Consider the following 22,158-nt stretch of genomic DNA (forward strand, 5'->3'; position numbering starts at 1 on the left):
ATGTGCATGGTAGAATTAATGTGGGGACTGAAATTTATGGGGACTGTAGGGTGAGCTTGAGGAAATTGTCAAGTGTTGGCTGTATTACAGTTTGTTTGGAGCCAGATGATTCTTATTTGTGTGCATGAAATGATTCAGATATTTTTCGTATTTATCAGTTACAGGATTGGGGGGGGGGGGGGGCGGGGGGGCAGGAGGGATGGGATGGGATGCTTGAGGTTTCCCAAAAGACTTTTCCACTATTATCTCTGGCAAAGACAGCATGCTATTGGAACACAGTAGTGCTGTAACCTGGACCTTTCTCTAGTTGTGCTTTTACAGAATGCAGTACCCCAACAGAAGCCATCAGAAGTTGTTTTTCCATTTGATCAGCTCCACTTTTCCCTGTTAATTAATGTTTTATTTTAATTAAAATGTACAATATTTTCAGACTCTTTTCAAACGTATGACTGTATGCACAATGCAGTTAAAATTCTTAAATGTCTAGCGTGCAGGGGGTGTGCTCCTGGCCCACAGTGTGCCAGAGCTGTTGTAATGTAAGCAGTGATTTCAGTGATATTGTGGCTGCTTAAGTGGCGTGTGACAGCTGAACTGAGATTGTGCACACACTGCTATCGCCTTGTTTGATAGCTCCAGTTCTTGTAACAGAAGAAACACATGTGTAGGAAAAATAACTTCTGTGGGCTTTCCTTCGTTCTGTAAATGGTATTAATCTCTCAAGGGGAGAGAAAATTATGAACTGTAACAAACGCATACTCTAGTCGTGACCATAAAAGCTTGTAAAAAAATAGTATTTGTTAGCATTTTTATACGGTTGTATTTTGTATTGCTTATGGCCCAGCTGAAGAGACCATCTGCTATTTTTCTAATTATTTGTAGCCCTTTGTACTAACCGTAGTGATTTCAAAATGAATAGCCCATGAGGGTGTGAATGTGTGCGCGCATGCGTGTGGAGGGGCGATTGTGCTGGAGGGAAAGGAAGGAGGGGAGGGAAAGGGGGAGGCAGCATCACAATCAGCCAGGAGCACATGAGCTTCTGTAGGCAGACAGCATCTCTGGACAAGTGAAATGATTTCCATCCACCAGTGCTGAACCCTAGTCACAAAAGCGTGTGAATAATACTCCTACGCCAGCAGTTTAGCAGTGTTTGTGCAGCACAATTCTTGCTTTATAATCATGGAATCCATGAAAATCACATGACTGGGCACCAGCTGCAATAACTTTTTTTTTAAGCTGAAGCTTGTTTTGACATATATTTCAGATGTAGTATTTGGCCATTTCACCACATTACAGGTTTTGTAAAATGGTTTCTTTTGCAGTCTTTTCCTCAGCACTCACGTTATGCAGGGGGCTTATATGCTTCCATATTCAAAAAACTAACTAAATAAAATCTCTCATTTGGGTATTTAATTCCTGTGTTGTGAACTACCACTGCATGATGATGAGTGGCTGTCCTGTGGAAAAGAATATGTATTTCTATGTGCTCTTTTAACAAGGCATTCTTGTGCTCAAAAGGAACTGGACTCATCATGACATGAATTGATTTTACGATTTTTGAGCTGCCCTAAAGGCATTTAGTTTCCTACTTTTAAAAGCTAGCAGTCTGCAAATGGCTAGCAGATCTATCAAATCTGTGGTGTGTTCTAGAACATGAATATTAATGAAACCTAAGGTCTTGTGGTCATATTTAATACTTCCTTTGAAAATTTGGTTTTGGATTATATTGCTGATGGCCCTTACTTTGTGCTTCTGAGGCCTTTGTGCTACCAAAGCCAGTGCGACTGTGCTGCACACAGGAGCAGCCCTTCAGCATTTGCATGTGTTAGATGGACAGGGACTGAGCGCCAGCCGTGGAGTCCCTGTCCATGGGTGATTTGTTGGGGTTAGAGACTGTCCAAAGCTACAGGCTTTGAAGAGTAATAACAACAACAACAATAATAATAATAATAAAAAAAATGTGGGGTTTAAATAAACTTTGAATGTTTACCATTACAGCTTTACTGATCATTTTCAGGAGAGATAGGAGTCTCATTAATGCACTGAAACTACAATAAAAAAGGGTTGGAGTTACTGTAACAGCAAATAGTTTAAAAAAAAACCAAACAAAAGAATGTGCATGATAAGCAATTTTTTGTTCTCCTGGGCTTCTTGCTGCTGGTTCATTTTGCTACAGTATTTTTTTGGTGCTTTTCTTTTTTTAGCACACAGTTGCAAAACCTAAATTAACATTACTTATAAAAGTTACGGGAGGAGGTTAAGTTGATGAAGATAATTTGTGAACTCCTTTCATCTCTGGACTGTATTTTTCTCCTCTGAGATTACTGAGAGCTTCCAATGAATTCAGGTTGTTTCATCTCCCTTTTTAGAAAAGCTACAACATGTTCTTACAAACTGCAGTATTTAATACCTTAGACTATTATTTTTATAGGAAGAGAAAGTAGTGATCCACAGTAGCCATTATCATTCTTCATGCAAGAGCAAAACCCACTCTTGTTACGAACTTACAGGCACACAAACAGTCATCCGACATGAGCTGAATATTTTCATACTGAGGCTTGATGCAATTCTAAGTATGTTCTTAACTTCAGGACTACTTAAAAGTGTTATGTAAGTCTGCTGACCTGTAAAACAAAAATTGATGTTTTTTTATTTCCAATTATGCTACTCTTTCTATTTCAGATTGGTTACAAAAGCTTATCTTTTGACAGATATAAAGTCTATCCTTCTTCAAATATGTCTCTCTCTCTGTATTGATCAAATCGTACATGCAGGTTATATAATTAACTTCCCTATAGAAGTCCCCACAATTTCTGAACTGACATAGCCCTTCAGAAGGTTAAAGATGGAAATGTGTGCTTGTAGCCTGTAGCCTTTGGCTTCCTGCACGATGAGATGGCACACATAAGTCAATCTGCATCAAACAAACAGTGCTTTATGATCTAATTCTTAAGATTGCCATTGACTAGAAATGGTCGCAGCCATTGCTTTTATTTATGTTCTAAGAACATTTGACTTGGCTCTCATTAATTTGTTTCTGCCATGTCTATGAAAATATTACATAATTTCAAGAATGTAAAAGGATTTATGAGATCACAGGTCACAGAAAATCTTTCAACATTTAATAGGTGTCAAGTGCAAGAGCATGTGCATGTCAAATATAGGACCACAGCATGACTCAACTCTAATTAAACACTTTTAAGTTGTTTTTGTAGTTCTTTCATGAGCCATCTGAGCTCTTGAAAACAGAGGAACAATCTTTACCATACAAAAGCAAGGTAAAAATCATTTCTTTAGGCCTAAGTTGACTTAAATGCCCAAGTTTAATGTTATAAAAAAACCTTGGACAAGCCAGAAACAGGAGCCTGTAGAGAGGTTCCCGAGTTCATTATGAGGCACTTCTTAAGGAAACTCATTTTTCAAGAGCTGGTGAATATCTAGCCTCCATGTTAACCAGGTGGTGCAACTGCAAATTATTGTGCAAGGAAGAAGGAGGACCTTAGCAATACAGGAATGTGAACAATCTTACGTCTTCTGAATTGAATCAGATGGAAAAGAATTTACAAGTGGGTGTTAACGACATTTATATATGTGTTTATATATATCAAGCATATATGGATGTTTGTGTGTGTGTATGTATACACACATACACATATGAAATAATACACGTGTGTTTTTAGTTTGTTCTGTTTTGTGACCATTCTGGGGGCTGAGGCTACATATTTGCAAGGGCTAATTAGCAGATAAGAAAAAAAAATCCACATTAGACATTTAGACAAATTAGTTTTCATGTAATCTCATGTTTAGAATATTAAATGGTCTAAATTAGACATTGGAAATACTTTTTAGGAGCTACCGAGGTTTTTTATAACTCAAATAACTTTAAATTCTGTATTTTGGGGGTTTTACTGTGCTGACAGAAAAGTATTATAATAGCAGTATACAGTGGTAGTATCTGCTTAACTGGAAACTTAGATATTGAAATGCAGGACCTAGTGTTGGGGTTTTTTTATATGTAGCAAAAGGGCCATTTGCTTAAATAGCGAAGCAGAACTCTGCTTGCAGGCATTGTCACATATGGACTTTAAGCTTACATTCTTTATTTACTGTATATACGTTGAGTCAAATTGAGAATTTTTTCCTGAATGAATATTGCAGGATGAGCGTGTCTAAGTCATTGTAGGACTTACCAAGACATCGCCAGTTATATAAGCAAAATGTTTTCATCCTCTTTCCTTTTCCTCTTAAGGAAGAAATAGGATGATCTTGTGCAACTGCTTGCTTACAAATCAGTGAAAAATTACTTTGGCGAACATTTCATGCATGTATTAACAAGCTTCAATATTTCATGGTGTAAAAGATGTTTAAGTTCTCAGTTTTACACTTCACCTACAGCTGTTGTAATTTTTCACATAAATTTTTCTAACGGAAAGAAATATTTCTTATCAGTTTTCTAAGTACAGAATAACCTAACAAGTAGTGTTTTGTAGAAAATAAGTAATAAATATGCATGATTACTGTATCTAGTGTGCAGTGTACTAACAATTTCTACGTTTGTTTTATTCAAGAGCTTATAAAGTGAAGTGTTCTCTTTTTACAATAATTTTAAGTATAGTAAGGATTATTATAAAGATTTAAGTGTTATTTTTTGAGGAAGATGAATTATTCAGTTAAAGGGAGAAGAAAACATGCTTTTCATGTAGCCAGAACATACCAGTTTGGTTGAAGTAATGCTTCAGATATCTGAATTCCTAATGGTAATTAATTTATATGTGAAAATGTCTCCTTACATGAAGTTAGAAATTAAAAATAAATATTAAAAAAGAAAGAAAATTTGCAGGCTTTGCTTTCCATAGTTGTGTGCAGCTATTTGTTGCTGTCATGGTTTAAGCCTAACCAGCAACTAAGCCCCACACAGCCCCTCACTCACTCCCCCCTTGTCAGGATGAGGGGAAAAATGGAAAGAGTAAAAGTGAGAAAACTCGAGCCTTGAGATAAAAGGAGTGTAACAAATAAAGCAAAAGCCACACATGTAAGCAAAGCAAAACCAGGAATTCATTCACCACTTCCCATTGGCAGGGAGGTGTTCAGCCATCTCCAGGAAAGCCGTTGCTCATGCGTAATGGTGATTTGGGAAAACAAAACACAACTCCAAATGTCCCCCCTTCTTCCTGTTTATATGCTGACCATGATGTCCTATGGCATGGAATATCCCTCTGGCTAGTTTCTGTCAGCTGTCCTGGCAGTGTCCCCTCCCAGTTGTCTCATTTCCTTCAGCCCTCTTGCAGGCAGGGCCCGAGAAGCTGAAAAGTACTTGACTTGGTATAAAGATTACTTAGCAACAAATAAAAACATCAATGTGTTATCAACATTATTCTTATACTAAATCCAAAATGCAGCACTGTACCGGCTACTAAGAAGAAACTATCCCAGCCAAAACCAGGGCAGTTGTCAAGTGCGGAAGAGCCAACGTGCATCCTCACAGGCTCTTGTCTATTAACATAGTCTTCAAGTATGTGAGCTGCTGAAGCCCTTTCTATTTATATTAGCATTTCTTTATCATGAGATATGGATTATTAAGGCATCTGTCAGACCACTTTTTTTTTTGGGGGGGGGGGGGGCAGTGATGCCAGTGTATGTATCATGTGGCTAATGGATGATGCAGTAGTCTTGGCTGTCTCAAAGGTTTATACTTTGAAACTGGGAAAACATTCTGTGGCTCTTCCTGTGCATATAGAGCCAACAATGGAGAGAAACTCAAGCAGCATCTATTCATGTAGTAGGAGTCCCTTGCCACCTTTCGTCTTCCTTAGATTTCTGTAAATACTTGTAGTTAGTACAAGTTTAATTGCTATGAGCCACTGTGTCTTCCCAGTGTACTAGTGTATGTGATTGACTAGTAACAGCTAAGTAAATATCATGCTTTGAGACAGTGTAACCTTGAATCACTGGTACATGGAAGAAGATGGTGCTTAAAACCACAGGCCGAAGATCTACCTAAGCAGGTTTCCTTTCTCAGACTGAACAGTAGTGGATGCTCGGAGAGAACAAAAAGGCAAACACAGAGCCGTGCTGATCCTTGCCCAGCCTCTGCTGATCTGCAGCTAAGAGGTGCAGTCCTAAGTATTTGTGGTTAACAGTCCTTGATTAATTCTTCTTTCTGAAAAGTGTCTAACTGGTTTTGGACCCACATCGACTTTTGACATCCATAGCTTTTTCTGCTGATGTGTTGTGATGAAAAGCACCTCTTGGGGGGTGTGTGGGCTGGGTGTCTACTCTGTGAAAGCTGTTGTGTGGCTTTGCCCATCCTTATTTTCTTCTTCTGTGTCTTTCCACATTCTCGTATGTTCTTTTGGAGCAGCAGGAGAACTGCAACAGCATTAGGGTGCACCATGAATTCATAAATAACATAATGTTTCCTTTATCTTGAATTTTTTCTCTTGTTTTTTTTCTAACTGCTGTGGAGTACAGAGATAATATGTACATAGAATGGTCTGTGAAATCCAGTTTTTCCTTCCTGCATAGCAGTAATTTCAGTCATACATCATTGTATATGTTGCTGAGATATAGGAAAAGCTATCCCGTGGGTTACTCTGCATTTGTTACATCTGAATTTCATCTGTTGTTTTATGGTCCATTTGCTCAGTGATGGGAAATCTTTGCCTTGTTTCTTTAATATAGCAGAGCAACTGTTGCCACCTTCTTTTTCACCTCTCTTGTAAATCAGCTAGATCTAATCAATTCTGTTAATCATGTGATGATACAAATGAGGGCTTTGTCCCATGGCAGTCAAATTTTTAAGAGCTTCTGGTAAGGACAGTGGTTTTTTATTGTTTTTTTTAAAGAGTCTTCTAAAAATCCAAATAGTTTTGGTCATCCAGGTCACTGTTGCCCACATGTGTAGTGACTCATTTCTAAGAATAGTAATACAACCAAGACACAGCTTTTCTGCATGAGCCCAAACAATTCTTTGTCATTTTAACACACTACTTAGCGCAGCTTCTGAATCTTTTATAATTTCCTGTTGAGTTAGTTTAGATTTTAAGTTTATAGTTCTGAAGTTCTCCAGATTCATAATGATTTTATTATTTTTTTCACTCTTGCTCTGTTTCTCTCATTCTCTCTTTTTAACACCCTTACACCTTCCCTTCACAAACACTGCATGTGTACTTTGCTCAAGCAGTTGCCCAAGTATCAGAGGAATTGTGCACCACAGCTACTGTTTCAGCAATTTCCTATGGGAGTTTCAGGTGATTAATCATATCATCCAGGTAACTCATGACAACGCGCTTAGTGGTGGACAGCATCTGAGATTAATTCCTGTATAGGCTGTTCTTTGCTCATGGAGGTGTGAAGGGGAGTCCATGTCAGTTTTCTGCTGTGGCATTATTTTCTTCATATTCTTACTACTGTTCTTTTGGCCCTGTAATGTCAGGCAGATACCTGTGTTTGAAAAAGCACTTTTGGTTGTTTGTTTTGTTCTAATACTTTTAAGAATTTGTACCTCGGGTTTTGGGGGGGGTTTAACCTTATTCACAGAATCACAGAACGGTCAGGGTTGGAAGGTACCTCTGGAGATCTAGTCCAACCCCCCTGCTAAGGCAGGTTCACCTGGAGCAGGTTGCACAGAGTCACATCCAGGTGGGCTGGGAATGTCTCCAGAGAAGCAGACTCTACAACCTCTCTGGGCAGCCTGTTCCAGTGCTCTGACACCCTCAGAGTAAAGAAGTTTTTCTTCATATTCAGATGGAATTCAGATTCTGTTTATGCATCTGTTTTGCTAAAATAGTTCTGGATTTTCCTCATTGGGGAAGGACTTTAGTTCTCTGGTGGATGTCCTTTTAATTACTGTTTAATCTAGCGTTTAGAGGGGAGAGAGAGGGGAGGAAAAAAAGTGGTGGTCTAGGTTTTTTGGTATGTGTCATGCATTTTCTCTGAGCTCCATATATTGTATCTTCTGTCGTATGTTAATTCTTAGCATTATACCATCTGGCTTGTTCCTTTTAAAAATATTTCTCTCATGTATGTAAATGCCCTTTTCAAAATGAAATACCACAGTGTGATTTCGTGATCTTTCAAGAATGATTAATCTAAATACATATGGCCACTGGCACAGGGCAGCCCTTCAAGTAGCAATGTTTGGAACCAGATTCTTCTCATACCTCAGGATCAAGGCAGGAGTTGCACGATAAATTGTCCCACTTGTAGTCTTTTTCTTCCTCCTGTTGTCCATTTTAAAACTTTCAGGCTGCTTGAGCTGAGAGATCTGTGGTTCTTAATGAGCACCCCAAATGCATTATTTTGGGATACAGAACTGCTTATACCTAAATGAGAGTGCTAAACCTTGCACACTGCTCCCGTTGCCTTCCCATTCCTAACTCCTAGCAGGGCTCAGCCCAGCAGCTGTCAGGTACAGGTCCAGCAGGTTGGTGTGATGCTCCACTCTGGCTCACCAGCAGCTGCTGGATCTCATTAAATGAGTGCTGGACTGTCTCCAAAGCCTGCACTTGGTTTACAGTATGCTACCTACTGTAGTGTAGCCCTGTTTCTCCCCCATCCAATTCGCTCATTCCCCACACCCTTGGAAGTATGACTTCTCCCTCTGTTAGGTGAATTTTGAATCCATATTTCTAAATTTGAGGGTAGCTACCCTACCTCACATACGCCCTTTTTTCGGCTTCCAACTTCTTATTACTGAGTGAAGTTCCTTTTGCTTGATTGCTGCTGGCACATCTGTTATCCACTATGCTTGCAGTGGCACCTAGGGGGATATGCAAGACCACCATGGTCTGACAAAAGGAAGTGTTGGAGGGCAGTTTCTTCTTATGGAAAGTTTCCTCCCCTGCACCCAAAGGTAGGTGTTAACTAAGCTGGGAGAAGTCCTAGACATGCTTCTGAAGGTACTGAAATTGAGGGTGAGCGAAAGGAATGGCACACAAAAAAGTTTGTGGAGAGAGAAATGGAGATACATTTGTAAGCATCAGTCCATTTTTGTGTTCTGGTTTGGTTTTAGTGCTTTCCCTGGAAAGAGGATTGGAATGGAAGCTATCTAAATACTTGAGTTTTCGTTACATTGCTTGAGATTTAGCTACTTTCTTGTGGCTATTTTAATGACAACAGAATACAGATAGTATAAGATATAGTCTCCAGTGGTTCCATTCATAAGAGCATCATATACTGCTGCATTGTAGATTTTATTTTCCCCTAAGTTACTTGATGAAAAGCATCTTTGGAAATAGGTGACTGATTTGTCTCCTCAGTGCAGCAGTTCATATATTTCTAACATATGGAGTGGCTTTATGGTGTTCTGGTACTAAAAACTAGCCTGTGAAATGTTCACCTTCTACTATAAACCCTTAGGCAACATGGATTATGATTTGCTGTCACGCAGGAGACTGTTTATGCCAGTAAATTTGAGTAGAGTTTTCTGCTAAAAAGTAACATGACAGCTATAACTTCCATTTGTCTGCATGGACCAGCTAGACTTGCTATGGTCTGTTAATCAGTTGTGTTGTGTTTATGTAAAGGGGTGAGAGTTCTTGAAGTCACTCTCTCTCTATCTTGAAATCAAATAGGCAGCTGTGGGAGATATAAAAATTTCAGGGAAGATAGGAACATGTCAGGGGAGGATATAAACTGGATATCAGTGCTGTATCAAAATATCTAACTGCTGTATGTGATTTTGTGCACAGCTTAAATAACATTTTCCTCTTAAAATGGTCATCTTTAAAATGATCTTTTAATACATATTAAGGCCTTAACTACAATTTCTCTGTTAGGTCTTTAATGTGTTTTTGTAGAAAAATTGAAAGGAGCATGAGCTTTGCTCTGGTGAAGGCCACGATGCATTTGGTTTCTAAAGATGGAGTGTGGGGGTGGTAATTTGATCATGCAGCATGAAAGCATTTAGTTCTTTCCCTGAAGAATCTCCTGCAAGAGGGAGCACCTGTACACACAACACATGCAAAAAAATTCAAGCTGGAGGGCTGTTGATGAAGACTCTCCTCTAAAATGAAAACTTTGTTGTTTGAGTGTTGTTCAGAAAGGAACCTAGTAACACACTGATCTTTATAAATCATTTTAAATATTCAAAACTTGAACTGTTGTTGCTGAAGTGTGGATCATGATTTTCACAAATGAAAAGAAAAAACATTAAAAAATTAAAGGACTCTTAAAATACATTCTTTTTTTTTAATAAGCAAATCCAGGGGGTCGGGGTGGGGGAAAGGAAGAGCTTTGAAGTCTCTGAGATCTTTTCCCTGAGGTCAGAAGTTTCTGATGATGTAACGTACAATACAGACCAAGCCTTCACTTATCAAGGTTAAAGTTGACGGAGCTTGTATGAACTTGTCAATCATAGGAAGCAGGCAAAAACAAGCCAGCTGTTGTGAGGCATGGCTTTGAAAATCCTCTGTGTTACAGTAAATGAGACACAGAGGTTGAGACAGATTCAGTTCTGCGAGGCTTTCAAACTGGCTGGCACATTTGCAAGGATGCAGAGCTCACATATCCAGTGAATGTGGGTAAACAGCTGTAAATCCTGGTAAGATTGTCTTGTCTTCAGTGTTACAAGTGTGAGAGAAACAGCTAGAGGCACATGCCTTAATTACCTTTTTCTGTCAGTTCTGAACAGAAATTTGCAGTATTAATTCATACAGTATTTCTTTTGTTCTCCAGGTCTTTGAGTACAGGCTGCATCTTCTGTCCCTATCAGCAGAAGCTACAGTGGCAAATTAGGAACGATGCAATGCTTGGTACAGGATTTTATTTTGCTTGGTGTTAGTTGACTGCTCTGTTCACTGATGGGTTGGGAGAAAAGGGAAAACGTGAGTTAATTCCAGCTAAGATGCTCTGTGTGCATATGCACACACACACACGCTGTTTTTAGCAGCTTTTGTTTTCACAGTTGGCATCATGCACACTGGAATTAGAAGGCAGTGCCTTTCAAAAATACTTTTTTTCTGGACTGAGGGCTGCAGTGCTGTTGTTGTGGCTTGGGGTGCCAGGCTCGGGGTTCCTCTCAGCTAGGGGTGGTGCAAGAGCGTTTCATCTTGTTGTTTTCCTGGCAAGCCTGTTACTGTGAGTGCAGGCTTGCACGAAGACCTTTTCCACAGCAGCAGAGGAGATACTGGCTGGGAATTGGATGTGACTATTGGAAGCAAGCGGTGAGTGTGGCTCTGAGTGAAGAGATGGTATTGAAATGTTTGCATATGCGTGTTAATTAATTTAAATAACTCGTTTAGGATTTTTTTTTTTTTTTTTTGCGTTTAGAGATGAGCTACATGTTCATTTTGGTGCCTGCCTGAGAAACCCAGGTGACAGCTATTATTCATAAAGTGTTTCATTTTATAGCTTCTGTTCTGTTACCAAATTTTTGTTCAGCTGCACGCAGCTGTTTTCAGTAGTAGTAGCAACAAGAAAATAGAAACAGCATATCAGGAAAACAAAAAGTCTAGATGTAAAAACAAAATATCAAAGGAGTGGTAACTGGAATGTAAGGTGTTTTTTAGTAAATTGATAAAACACTCATTTTTCTTTGAGCTTTTTTTAATGTGACTGTGATTTCCTTGTTAGCAGTGTTGGAAAGTATTGTCTTTTGTCTCTGCAATGGTTGCCATTTGTGTAATATGATGGCTCTTGTTACACTGTTGGGATATTCTGATGATTGAATTCAGTGTGTAAGTATAGAACATATTAACCGGTTGACTTAAGTGAGCCGAAGTCATTTTAATTCCATGCAGGCAATCCCCTGTGTGCTAGGACAGGCATGCAATAGGTAAAGCAAGTAAGAATACAGCCATAAAAATTATCTTTTATCATTGATTTTTTTGATATGCAGCAGAATGGAGGAGGGGCTTTTATTTTCTGAACTAAGGAAAGAAAAACATCCCTCCCTCTGCCCTTTCCCACAAGATTCTTCCCTTCTGCATAAAGGCCCTGTGCTAAGAAATTTAATTTTTATCGGATTTGATTTTTACTGTGGACCTATGTATTGTGCTGTTACCCGTGGCTGGCCTATGTTTCGTCCATCAACACACCGGTGCTTATGTACTGCAGAATTAAGAGTGGGTCTGTTGAATTTATTTCTGATTTTCATGGGGAGAGAGGTAGCATTTTTAGAAAGCATGTGAGATGGAAACCCATTGCTGTGTATGTTGCCATGCCGGCAGGACAGGAGAGAAATTCTGGTGGGATCAACAGACTGGCAAGCAACGTCTGTTATGATATTCCATTCTGCGATAAAGCCAGGTGATAATGCAAGAGTTGTTAAGCTAGAGCGACATTTTGCTTTATCACATTGTGTGCAACAACTAAGCTGTATTTAGTGTGACTGACTAAACAGATAGCTGCCATCAAGTCGCAGATAATGTTAACAGGCATGCAGAGACGGAATTGGAAAAGCAAGACTCACATCATGATAAATGGGTTGTAGCTTAACAGGGATGTGCCATGAGGTATGTTTTGTGAAATATCTTGCTGGTTTTGTAACTTTGGTGGTACCTTCACTTGTCTTCTGAAGTATGTCAGGGTGCTTATTTATTTTTTTTTTTTACTTGTATAGTGAGAAAACAAGCATTCTCATCATTTGGCATTCATTATTCTTTTCATCTTAACACATGCTTTGGTTTTAGGCCCGTTTGCTTCAGTAGTGCTTGTGGGATGCTAGTTGCCATCATCTCTCTCTTCAGACCAAGGCAGTGAACTGCTCTACTGCTTTGTAGTGGCTTAACGTGCGGTGCTTCTTCCTGGAGTAATCATTATGGTACAGCCATCATGGTGATTAAATGATCCATTTTCTGGAGGGTCCTTGATTCTACACATTTGTCTTTAAAGATTTCTAAGTAGTTTTGTAGTCCAAGTTACCATTTCGCATCTTTGGAATATGCTTCATGTGTTACTGTATGATGGATAGTGCATGCAGTACTGATTGGGTAGTGATAGGAGATACAGTGCTCATCAGAAAAATGGACCACTGGTAATATAATTGCCCTTGTATTTAATGTCTGAATTTCAGTATCTGGTGTCAGTGGCTCCTTTGTGTTGCAGTAGTAAAACCAATTTGAGGGTTTCAAAACCTTTGGGGTCCTGGAGCCTCTGAAAGAAAAAGCATATGGGACTCAGATGAGGATTCAGATACCTAATAAAAGAAAAATGTCTGTTTGTGAGTGAAGTGCTGACCCAGGTTACAATCCACAGAGATCTTGGGTTTGATTCAGTTGTCTGAACACCGGTGTCTGGTGAGATCTGAAACATCCCAGTGTATCCCACTTGGCTTCCAGCTGCCACCTCTTAGTGGAACTGATGCCTTTGAGTCTTTAACGTTTCTGCAGTGGTAGAAGTCACCTGTGTTTAGGTAACTGAATTTATCCCCTAAACAGTGAAAACAGTGTGTGATTTGCTTGTAGATGCTACTTTAGGGTGAGCTGAATCCATTAGATTGCATTGACCATATCAGTATGGACTAAAACATGTTGTTAGACCTCAGACTTTTTCCTCAGTCTTACCCTGTGCGTCCCATTCCAACTTCGTAGCATCCTGTTGTGATCTCAAGCAGAACTATACTGGATAGAAGAAACTACCTTATTTGTAGACTGTTGCAGAAGTACTTTTGGATCCCACTATGCCAAGTGCTAGGCAAATACACAATGAAAACACAGTTTCAGCACATAAACTTCACAGCTGATAAAGCAGGGTATCGGCAAGGGCTCTGCCATTAAGCAGGGTTTTGGCATAAGCAAAGACAGTGTTTCACAAATGCTTGAAGCCACATAATTATCTTGTTTCAAGCCAGGTCGGTTACTTGATCCAGCTTTCTGTGGGGCTGTACAATTCCTGCTGCTAGTACAATGGAGAGAGCAGGAAGGCAAAATCGGAGTGAACTAAGAAGGGAGGCAAAGTCAAGGGGGACTAAAAAGGAGACTGCCTCTTCTGGCAGAGTATCTGCATTTAGGTTAGTTTAAAGGAGCTGCAAAACTGTGGCCTTGATTATGAGGGAGTTATTTTTATTGTAGGGTGAGGGCTTTTATGGAGGAGTCCTACACAGGTATGAAGGCCTTTTTTCCAGTGTAGCTTGTAGTGTTTGAGAAGGAATTTAAGGTAAATCGGAAAGAGCCACTCCATTTGCTGTCTTTTTTCTAGTAAGTCAGTGCAGGACATATTGTTTCTTACATAACCATGCTTATGTTTTATGGTGAAAGTTCCGTATAGAAGTCAGGTCCTTAACAAATGATGCATTTTTAAAATGTTGGCATTTTTGCAAAGCTTATCTAGTCTGGGAGACCTGGACAGGTCTGCAAGACCTGAACAGGCTGTAGAGTTGGGTAGGGGGGAACCTAATGAAGTCCAGCAAATGTAAGTGTAAGGTCCTCACCTAGGGAGGAACAACCCCATGCACCAGTACAGGCTGGGGCCTGACCTGCTGGAAAGGCAGCTCTGCAGAGAAGGACCTGGGAGTCCTGGCGGACAGCAAGTTGACCATGAGCCAGCAGTGTGCCCTGGTGGCCAAGAAGACCAACGGGATCCTAGGGTGCATTATGACAAGTGTGGCCAGCAGGTCAAGGGAGGTGACCTTCCCCGTCTACTCTGCCCTCGTGAGGTCACATCTGGAGTGCTGCGTCCAGTGCTGGGCTCCCCAGTTCAAGAGAGACTGGGAACTGCTGGAGAGGGTCCAGCAGGGAGGGCTACGAAGATGATGAGGGGACTGGAGCATCTCTCTGATGAGGGAAGGCTGAGAGAGCTGGGCCTGTTTAGCCTGGAGAAGACTGAGAGGGGATCTTATCAATGCATATAATTATCTTGAGGGCGAGTGTCAAGAGGATGGGGCCAGGCTCTTTTCAGTGGTTCCCAGTGACAGGACAAGGCACAATGGGCACAAACTGCAGCACAGGCGGTTCCACCTGAATATGAGGGGAAACTTCTTTAACGAGGGTGACAGAGCACTGGAACAGGCTGCCCAGAGGCTGTGGAGTCTGCTTCTCTGGAGATAGTCAAAACCCACCTGGACGTGATCCTGTGCAACCTGTTCTTAGTGAGCCTACTTCAGCAGGGGGATGGACTAGATGACCTCTAAAGGTCCCTTCCAACCCCAACCATTCTGTGATTTTAAATTTGCAGTGTCTTGTGGCAATGTTTGGCTTGGCCTGAAGCATTCTCAAGAAACTGTAAATCAGAGGATAAAAATCAGACACATTGACTTGATCAAAGCGACTTGCATTTATTGGAATATTTCAATCAGATCATTCTACCTCTGTGTCCAGATTTAGTCAAATCCTGAGTATGGGGCAAACGAAGGAGGTGGTTTGGGGTTGTTTTTTTATGGCAACCAAAAATGTTATCCTTCTGATAGGCATCTGTGCATAATGATTTGTTTTCATAACTGCTCATTGACTCCACTGGCAGGCCCCTATTAATGGCGCATGTGTGTGTGCGTGCATGTGTGTATGTGTGTAGTTCTCCATGGTTTGACTTGTATGTTACCTGCTCTGGTTTGTTAGAATAGCCTGTTGTGTTATTGCTGGGGGCCTGGGGATGCCCGGGCTGGGGAGAAGACTTGGTTGATTTCCCCAGCTTAGTGTTTACTTGGCTTTTAGATTTCAGTTGTGAGTGCATATGCCCCAGCCTAATCAACCCAGAAGGAAACAGAGAGATGTACTTGTCCATCTGGGTAGAAAATCCCTAGTGCTGTTATGGAGATACACATTTCCAGCCCCATGGTGGTATGTGGTGGTGGTAGTGTGTTGGGTGGCTGTGGCCATCATGTGGAACGTGCAAGCTGCAGAGCAGAGCTTCTCCTGAGCTCACCTGGCTGATGAGTGCACAGCCTCTTGTCTCTCTGCACAGACCTCCTCTGGTAGAGCTGAACCCCCTGTGCTTGAGAGCTTCTTGAAAATGTGGAGGCCTGGCTTTTGTAATGAGGCAATTCCTTCTTTTCAGTTAGAAGCGCATTTTGGGTTTGTGCCCCCCACCATTTAGATATGAAGGCTCCTATACCTAAATACCAAAAGCAGGTACAGTAGTAACTCATGTTAGCCTCCTGTACTAGACTCACCCTTACCGAATACCGCTTTGTATCAGCAGCATAAGTGTGTTGATTTCAGTTCCTCTGCAGTTCACATTGAGTGGTGCAAGTCATCTGGCAGTCAAAGCTGTAATGTCATCGTGTGCCAGAGACAGGGAATGTGGGTGAGCTTCCCCAGTTCTGTTGCATCAGGAAGGCTTTTTTTTTTGCATTTGCATGTTTATGGCGTTGTATCATGGGGATGGGGGAGCTTTGGGTTTGAAGATAACGTAGAGTTCAGTGGTTTTGATGATGACTGGTTTTTTATCTAGAATGAAAGTGTCAATTATAGATAAGTCAATTGTCATGTTTTAAGATGATTTAAAACTATCTGGCTTTGTGATATTTTGATTATAAACTATGAGCTCCTTTCAGTGATCCTTTATCTTTGAGTAATCCAATGGGCCTCATTTCCGAAACAGTTGTGTTCTAGGCATATCATTACTTGAAATGCTGGCAGATTTGAAGTAGCTTAGTGGACTTCTTGGTATTGATGATAATGTAACACCTTTGCAGGTTCTTGCCACTGTGTTCTCCTGGGGCTTGAAGCTTGTTTTCTTTTCTTCCTTTCTGAACAGTAAGCTCAAATCTCTCCAAAATAATGTGATAAGCATGTTTTGCATGAGGACCTACTCACACTGAATGCAAACTAGCCTCAGTGTTGAACGTAGCCACCTTTCCTCAGACCCATTTTCTGTGGCACTGCAAAATGTTTGATTAATTTCATGGAAGCTGTATGAAGGCACGTATGTAATCTCTGAATTTTATCTCCACACTTGCAAATGTAGCATCTCTAAATTTGTGTGCTGTGATTCTTTATTTCCTTTTACTCTATTTTGGAAGGTGACAGGACTACTAAAAAATTAATTGCTTCTGAGCCAGGGTAATATTAAACAAATTTGGTTACATGCTTTGGATATGTAAATGTGTCAGATCAGTGTTATACTCTGTCCTGTTTGCTTCCACCAGCATGCCCACTCCCGATGTGCATGCAAAGTTCAATATTTACTTTGCAAGTTGGCTGAGGTAGTGCATGTCATTTATGTCTTTGCAACACTTTGTGCCATGCCCTTGATTCTTCTGTGCACCCAAGCGCAGCTGTCAAACTGTCTTACTTTGTGGCTTATGTATGTGAAGATGAATGGAGAGGCCTAAAGAATATTTTGGCCCAGGTTAATTAGGAGAAAATTGTGCTCTACATGAGTTATGTAGACAATGAAAAATCCTGATTTAAACACAGTAGGCCTGCAGACTTAATTTGGTAAATATTTCCATTAAAAATAGTGGAACTATTTACAGGCCCAGTTCTGCTTACGTTGAGCTCACTAGGGAAAACCAGCTGACTCTAGAGATGCCATGTAACCAAATCTGAATAGTGTTGGTCTTTCTGGTCTTGTATGATTTTACTTGACAAAACTGTCCTTCATCTATTGTTAAAATACGGAGTCAGTAAATACTGTTTTGTGAAACAGAATTGACTCTGAATTTGTCAGACAACTTGGAAGTTGTCTGAACCCAGTGCTCTTAGTGTTAAGAGCAATATGAAGAAATCTGAGTTCAAACAATTAATCTTCTCATTCATCTTAAATTGAAAATTTACCCATTAGAATTGAATTTTAAAATTTTAATACTTCACATGAGAGAGAGAGAGTATGTATGTAACTGTTCAGAAGTTAAATTGTGAAAAAGCCATCTCTCTTGGAAGTACATTGCTACTTTATTAATGACATGTAAAAATCAGTGTGAAGTACAGTTAATTTAAAATCTCATACATCAGCAGTTTAATGACAATGTCCATATATTTTTAGAATTTTAGAACTTTAGAAAGTGCTAAAATATCACAGATTCAAGGACTAAAAATACAGTAATTTTGAATGTAATATGATTGTACAGATGTGAAAGTAGAACCTGCATCTTATCAGTTGTCTTTCCACAATACTTCATTTTAAAGATTTTTTTTAATGTTTTAAAGATGTTTTAATTTAGTTAAAAGAATAATGCAGTATGTCACTTTTTTATTTCTTCTTGAGTTTAAATGGACTTTAACCTATTACTTATTTTATGTGCTTTCATCTCAGTTTTTCATTTTCATACACACTGATATTAACTGCCTATAGACTTATTCTCAAAACTGGTACTCTAATGTTACCTGTTTACATTGGAAATTCAAGCTAACCTTATTTTACAAATAGGCTGGGAAAGATGTCTCTTTCACAGTCCCCTCAAAAGAAAGCTTAGGCAGCACATGTGTACAGGGTTACTATTTCAAAACAGAGAGACCAGCACTATCAGTAGCATAAATTATATTATCAGCTTTCTGAAGCCTTTTACTTCTCTGTTGCAGCCTCTTTTCTAAGCTCAGTGTCTCTTCAGCCTCCTTTAAGCAAAAAGCAAACCTGTCTCCTCTCGGGGCTCCAGAGGTACACTTCCCCCCGCCCCCTTCTGTTTCTTTCCCAATTTGTCTTTATCTGGTGAGCACAAATGAACTACTTGTCTTGTGGCAAAGCACAAGCCTGGAACTGCAAAAGTCTTGTTTCCCGGATAGAGAAATAGAGAGTCTAAAATTGGAATAAAACCAAAAATATTTCTGTCTTAAGATAAGGCCTTTTTGGCCATTGTTTGTTATTTGTGCTGACAGGACAAAAGAAGTTCAAGCTTAAAATAAGCCTGACTAGAAAATACTATCCTTTCTAAATTTCCTTTTCTCTCCTTTCTTCAGGAAATGCTCATTTTCCCTTTCCCAGTATTTCAGTTTTGGCAAATGTTTGTTCCTTTCCTTTTTTACTAGTTATGCAGAAATTCAACCTCCACATTCATAATTCAAGTTCATGGTATTCAATTCACATTTTAAATGACACTGAAGTATTAATTTTGCACATAGAGAAGAAACTTGTTTTCTGCACTTCATTACTGACTCTGAAGCAAGAACAGGATTACATTTTAGTATTAGGATTCCTCTTCTCGAGACAGTTGTATTTTCTACCAACATTTGCACGTTCAGCTCTGCCACACACGCCAGCGCTGGCAGTTAGATTAGGTACACTGAGTGCCCATACATAAGAGGATGTTTTTTGTGCCGTACAGTTACCGTAGATTGGAGGAGTTGGTGTTAAATGTTGGACGTGATCTCGGTGTTCAGGCTTCCTGGATCAGTGCAGTGGCCTTGTGCCGAAGGAAGTAAATCGGCAGCACACTAACAATATGTTCTTCTCTCTAGGCAAGCTGACACAGGGGCCCTGGGGGAAAACCCATGGGAGAAGAGGGATCAGCTGGACCAGAATCTAGGCCACAAGTGGAAGGCATCTGTCAGACCTTTGCATGTGCGAGAGCCTACGGTTCTGCCTCTTGAGAGTCGAGGGAGGTCTGGGACATTGCCTAGTGATTACCGATACTCTCAGGAAAACGTGAGTGAGAAGAGTAAGGATCGTAGCTTGCCTCACCTCCCCTGCTGTGAGCCGCGGACCCTGAACAAGAACCACTCCTGTCTGTCCCAAGGGAAAGGAGAGGAAAACCATAGGGTAGAGCCAGCGCTGCTGAACAAGAAGCGTGGACCTGCTCCTCAGAGGCCACCACCACCTAAAAGAGATAAATACAGGCGACCCGATAATTCTGCGGCATCGCTCGGCACCTCTTCTGAATCTCTGCTGACAGCAGTCAGCCGGCCCTTTCCATCCTCATCCCCCAGCTGTGCCGAGGTATTTGCTAGTCACTCCTCTCTCTGTCAGTGTCCTGCAACTTTCAATGGAAAACTGAAGAGTGCTAATCCACAGCAGCTCCAGCAAGCGTCATCCACGGAGAATGTTTGTCAGCACTTAGAAGAAAAAACGCACCTTAGGTCTGAGTCTGTATTATCTTCCAAGTATCGGTATCTTCAAAAACCTGGCATGGAGACATCAAGGTCCCCTTCTCCTCAGTTTGCACCACAGAAGCTCACTGATAAACCCCCTGTGTCTGTACACGATGAGAACCCAGCCAGGTACTAGAAGTAACTCCTTTACTATTTTACTAACACTGTTTGCCCGGTTAGACCTTATTAATGATTGACTATTCATTTTCTTTATTAAAAGCACATCCTTCAGGTTCATTAAGCATGAACCATCACAGCATGTCCTAAAGAGACCTAAGACTTGTGTGAAATTCCAATTGGTACTGCTAAAGTCCTTCAGCTTGTCTGTGGTTTCTTTAGTTGAGTGACACTGCTCAGGTGTTACAGCTGGTAGTTGTTAGAAAATAAAAGGGATAGATTCAAATGGATTTTCCACGAGAAGTTTGGGCAAAATCAGAAGATACCCTGTCATCATTTCCCCCACCCAAGTCTGGATATGAATATGTAGGGTGGTGTAGGGACAAAGCAGTTGTGGGAAGGGAAGCTGTATCCTTTGTGAGAATTTCTGTTTTGAAAGTGCACACAATAAGGTACGCTGCCAAATCATGGCTGTTCTCATGTTGCTTTTACGATGAAACACGGCACGCCAGATTGTTGACGGAGGGGTCCGCAGCACTGTTTGTGTTGAGATGGGGTGAAGATTCAGCAGGAGAACATCAGTCTTTTACCAGGCTAGATTAACTCAGAATTAGACAAACCTATTGAAATTAATTGAGTGCTGTGTCTGTCATATGCTGCTAAAAGGCTATTCGCCCATAAGATAACAAACTTCCAGGAAGCTCAGGAATCTTAGTTTTCATAAAACCTTCAGCACTATAATTCATGATTAAAGAATGAAAACAAAACCTCCGAGCTGGATGAAAGCAGAGGCTGCTTCTCTGAACAAGAGCAGTTAGAGCTACAAAAAGTAGCTTTTCTCTTCTGTAATGTAAATAGTTGAGTAGACTCAATCATGCTGCTTTCCAGTGTGCCTTATGACATGGAAAACATTAATCACCTTTTTTCTAAACTTGTCTTGGATGTTTTTCCTCTTGTAACCTGAGGAAAAAAATGAGATTTCATCCTGCAGTGTTTTCAGCATGAAGTAATAATACAGTTTACTGTAAGAAGTGTAACATGTCATGTGAACCCTAGCATCGATGTGCAGAGGTAGATGACAGTAATGACTTCCTTAATATATTGCTTTATTAATAGATACTAAGGATGCATAGAAAGCTAATTGTATTTGTCCTTCCTTTTTACTAAGTTTTAATGTTGAAATTCGCACTGTTTGCCTAATTATATGCCCATATCTGAATGATAATACACTTGTCCTGCAAATCTTCTGTTAACATTTAAAATTCTTAAGCCCAGAAACCTTTTGTTTGTGCATAATGTATTGTCCTCAGTTAATAATTGCATTACTCTATAAAATAGATAGGGCAAGAAAGGAGAGATGTGCGAACCATACCTCTGAACCTTATATATGGTGTTTATTTCATATGAGTAAAGTAAGTCAAGCAGTTTTATCTAAATACGCAATTCATTAGATTTGGCTTATTACTTCTGTTGGCTCCTTGCATATGAGCTTTTGAACATGCCAGTTTGCATGCTGTGGGCACTGATGTTTGATGGTGTCAACATGTAGCTGCTCACTCGTCTTTAAGAGAGGTGTCTTGTTTATCAACAGGATAAACTGAGTGAGTGTGCAGGGTTTCCTGCTGCATTTTAGGTAGAACAGTGTAGTGTGGCAAAATATCGGTGGTGAGCAGAACCCAGCTATTTCCAAAGACAACTACTTAGCAGTGATAAAAATGAAAAGAGTGCACCAGTAGATGTGCATCAGTAGATTTCAAGTAAACCTACACTCAGGTCAACGAGTGACTGCTCATGGTGGGAGTAAAGCTTTGTAGTGGCCACAACAGAGTTGCTGCAAATCAAAATTTCATGCCGCAGTTCCACAAATAGAAAACCTTCAGAATCAGGAGGATAGTGATTGCAGAAACGGAATTTCTGAAGCACCTGTTGTTGAACTGGCTTTGCTCTAACTGAAATCAGTTGGCTTGATGCCTTAAGTATGTGGAAAATCTTTTACTAGGCTAAGAGGAATGTACTTGGAGTCTCAAAACAGGTGCTGGGCACTTTAGGTAGAGAATTGCAGTCAGCTCACTTCTCTTCCAGTTGCCCCACACACACTTATGCACACATCTTGTATTTCCCCCAAATTCAAAAATGTGTT

The 22,158-nt window shown here is 40.3% G+C and overlaps 1 protein-coding gene across 4 annotated transcripts in view; it reads left to right on the forward strand.

The window, feature by feature from the left end:
- Window positions 1–22,158, forward strand: part of SHROOM2 (shroom family member 2) — a 128,052-nt gene that overhangs the window by 91,413 nt on the left and 14,481 nt on the right. For 3 of the 4 annotated variants that reach the window (XM_055802226.1, XM_055802225.1, XM_027785612.2), the window contains one exon: window positions 19,272–20,030. In XM_055802226.1, the coding sequence (XP_055658201.1) occupies window positions 19,272–20,030 (759 nt within the window). Of the gene's footprint in view, window positions 1–10,418; window positions 10,541–19,271; window positions 20,031–22,158 lie in introns of those variants that run through there. The other variant, XM_027785638.2, reaches the window with a different exon arrangement.

This window comes from Falco peregrinus, chromosome 4 (assembly GCF_023634155.1).
Source record: "Falco peregrinus isolate bFalPer1 chromosome 4, bFalPer1.pri, whole genome shotgun sequence".
NCBI lineage: Eukaryota > Metazoa > Chordata > Aves > Falconiformes > Falconidae > Falco > Falco peregrinus.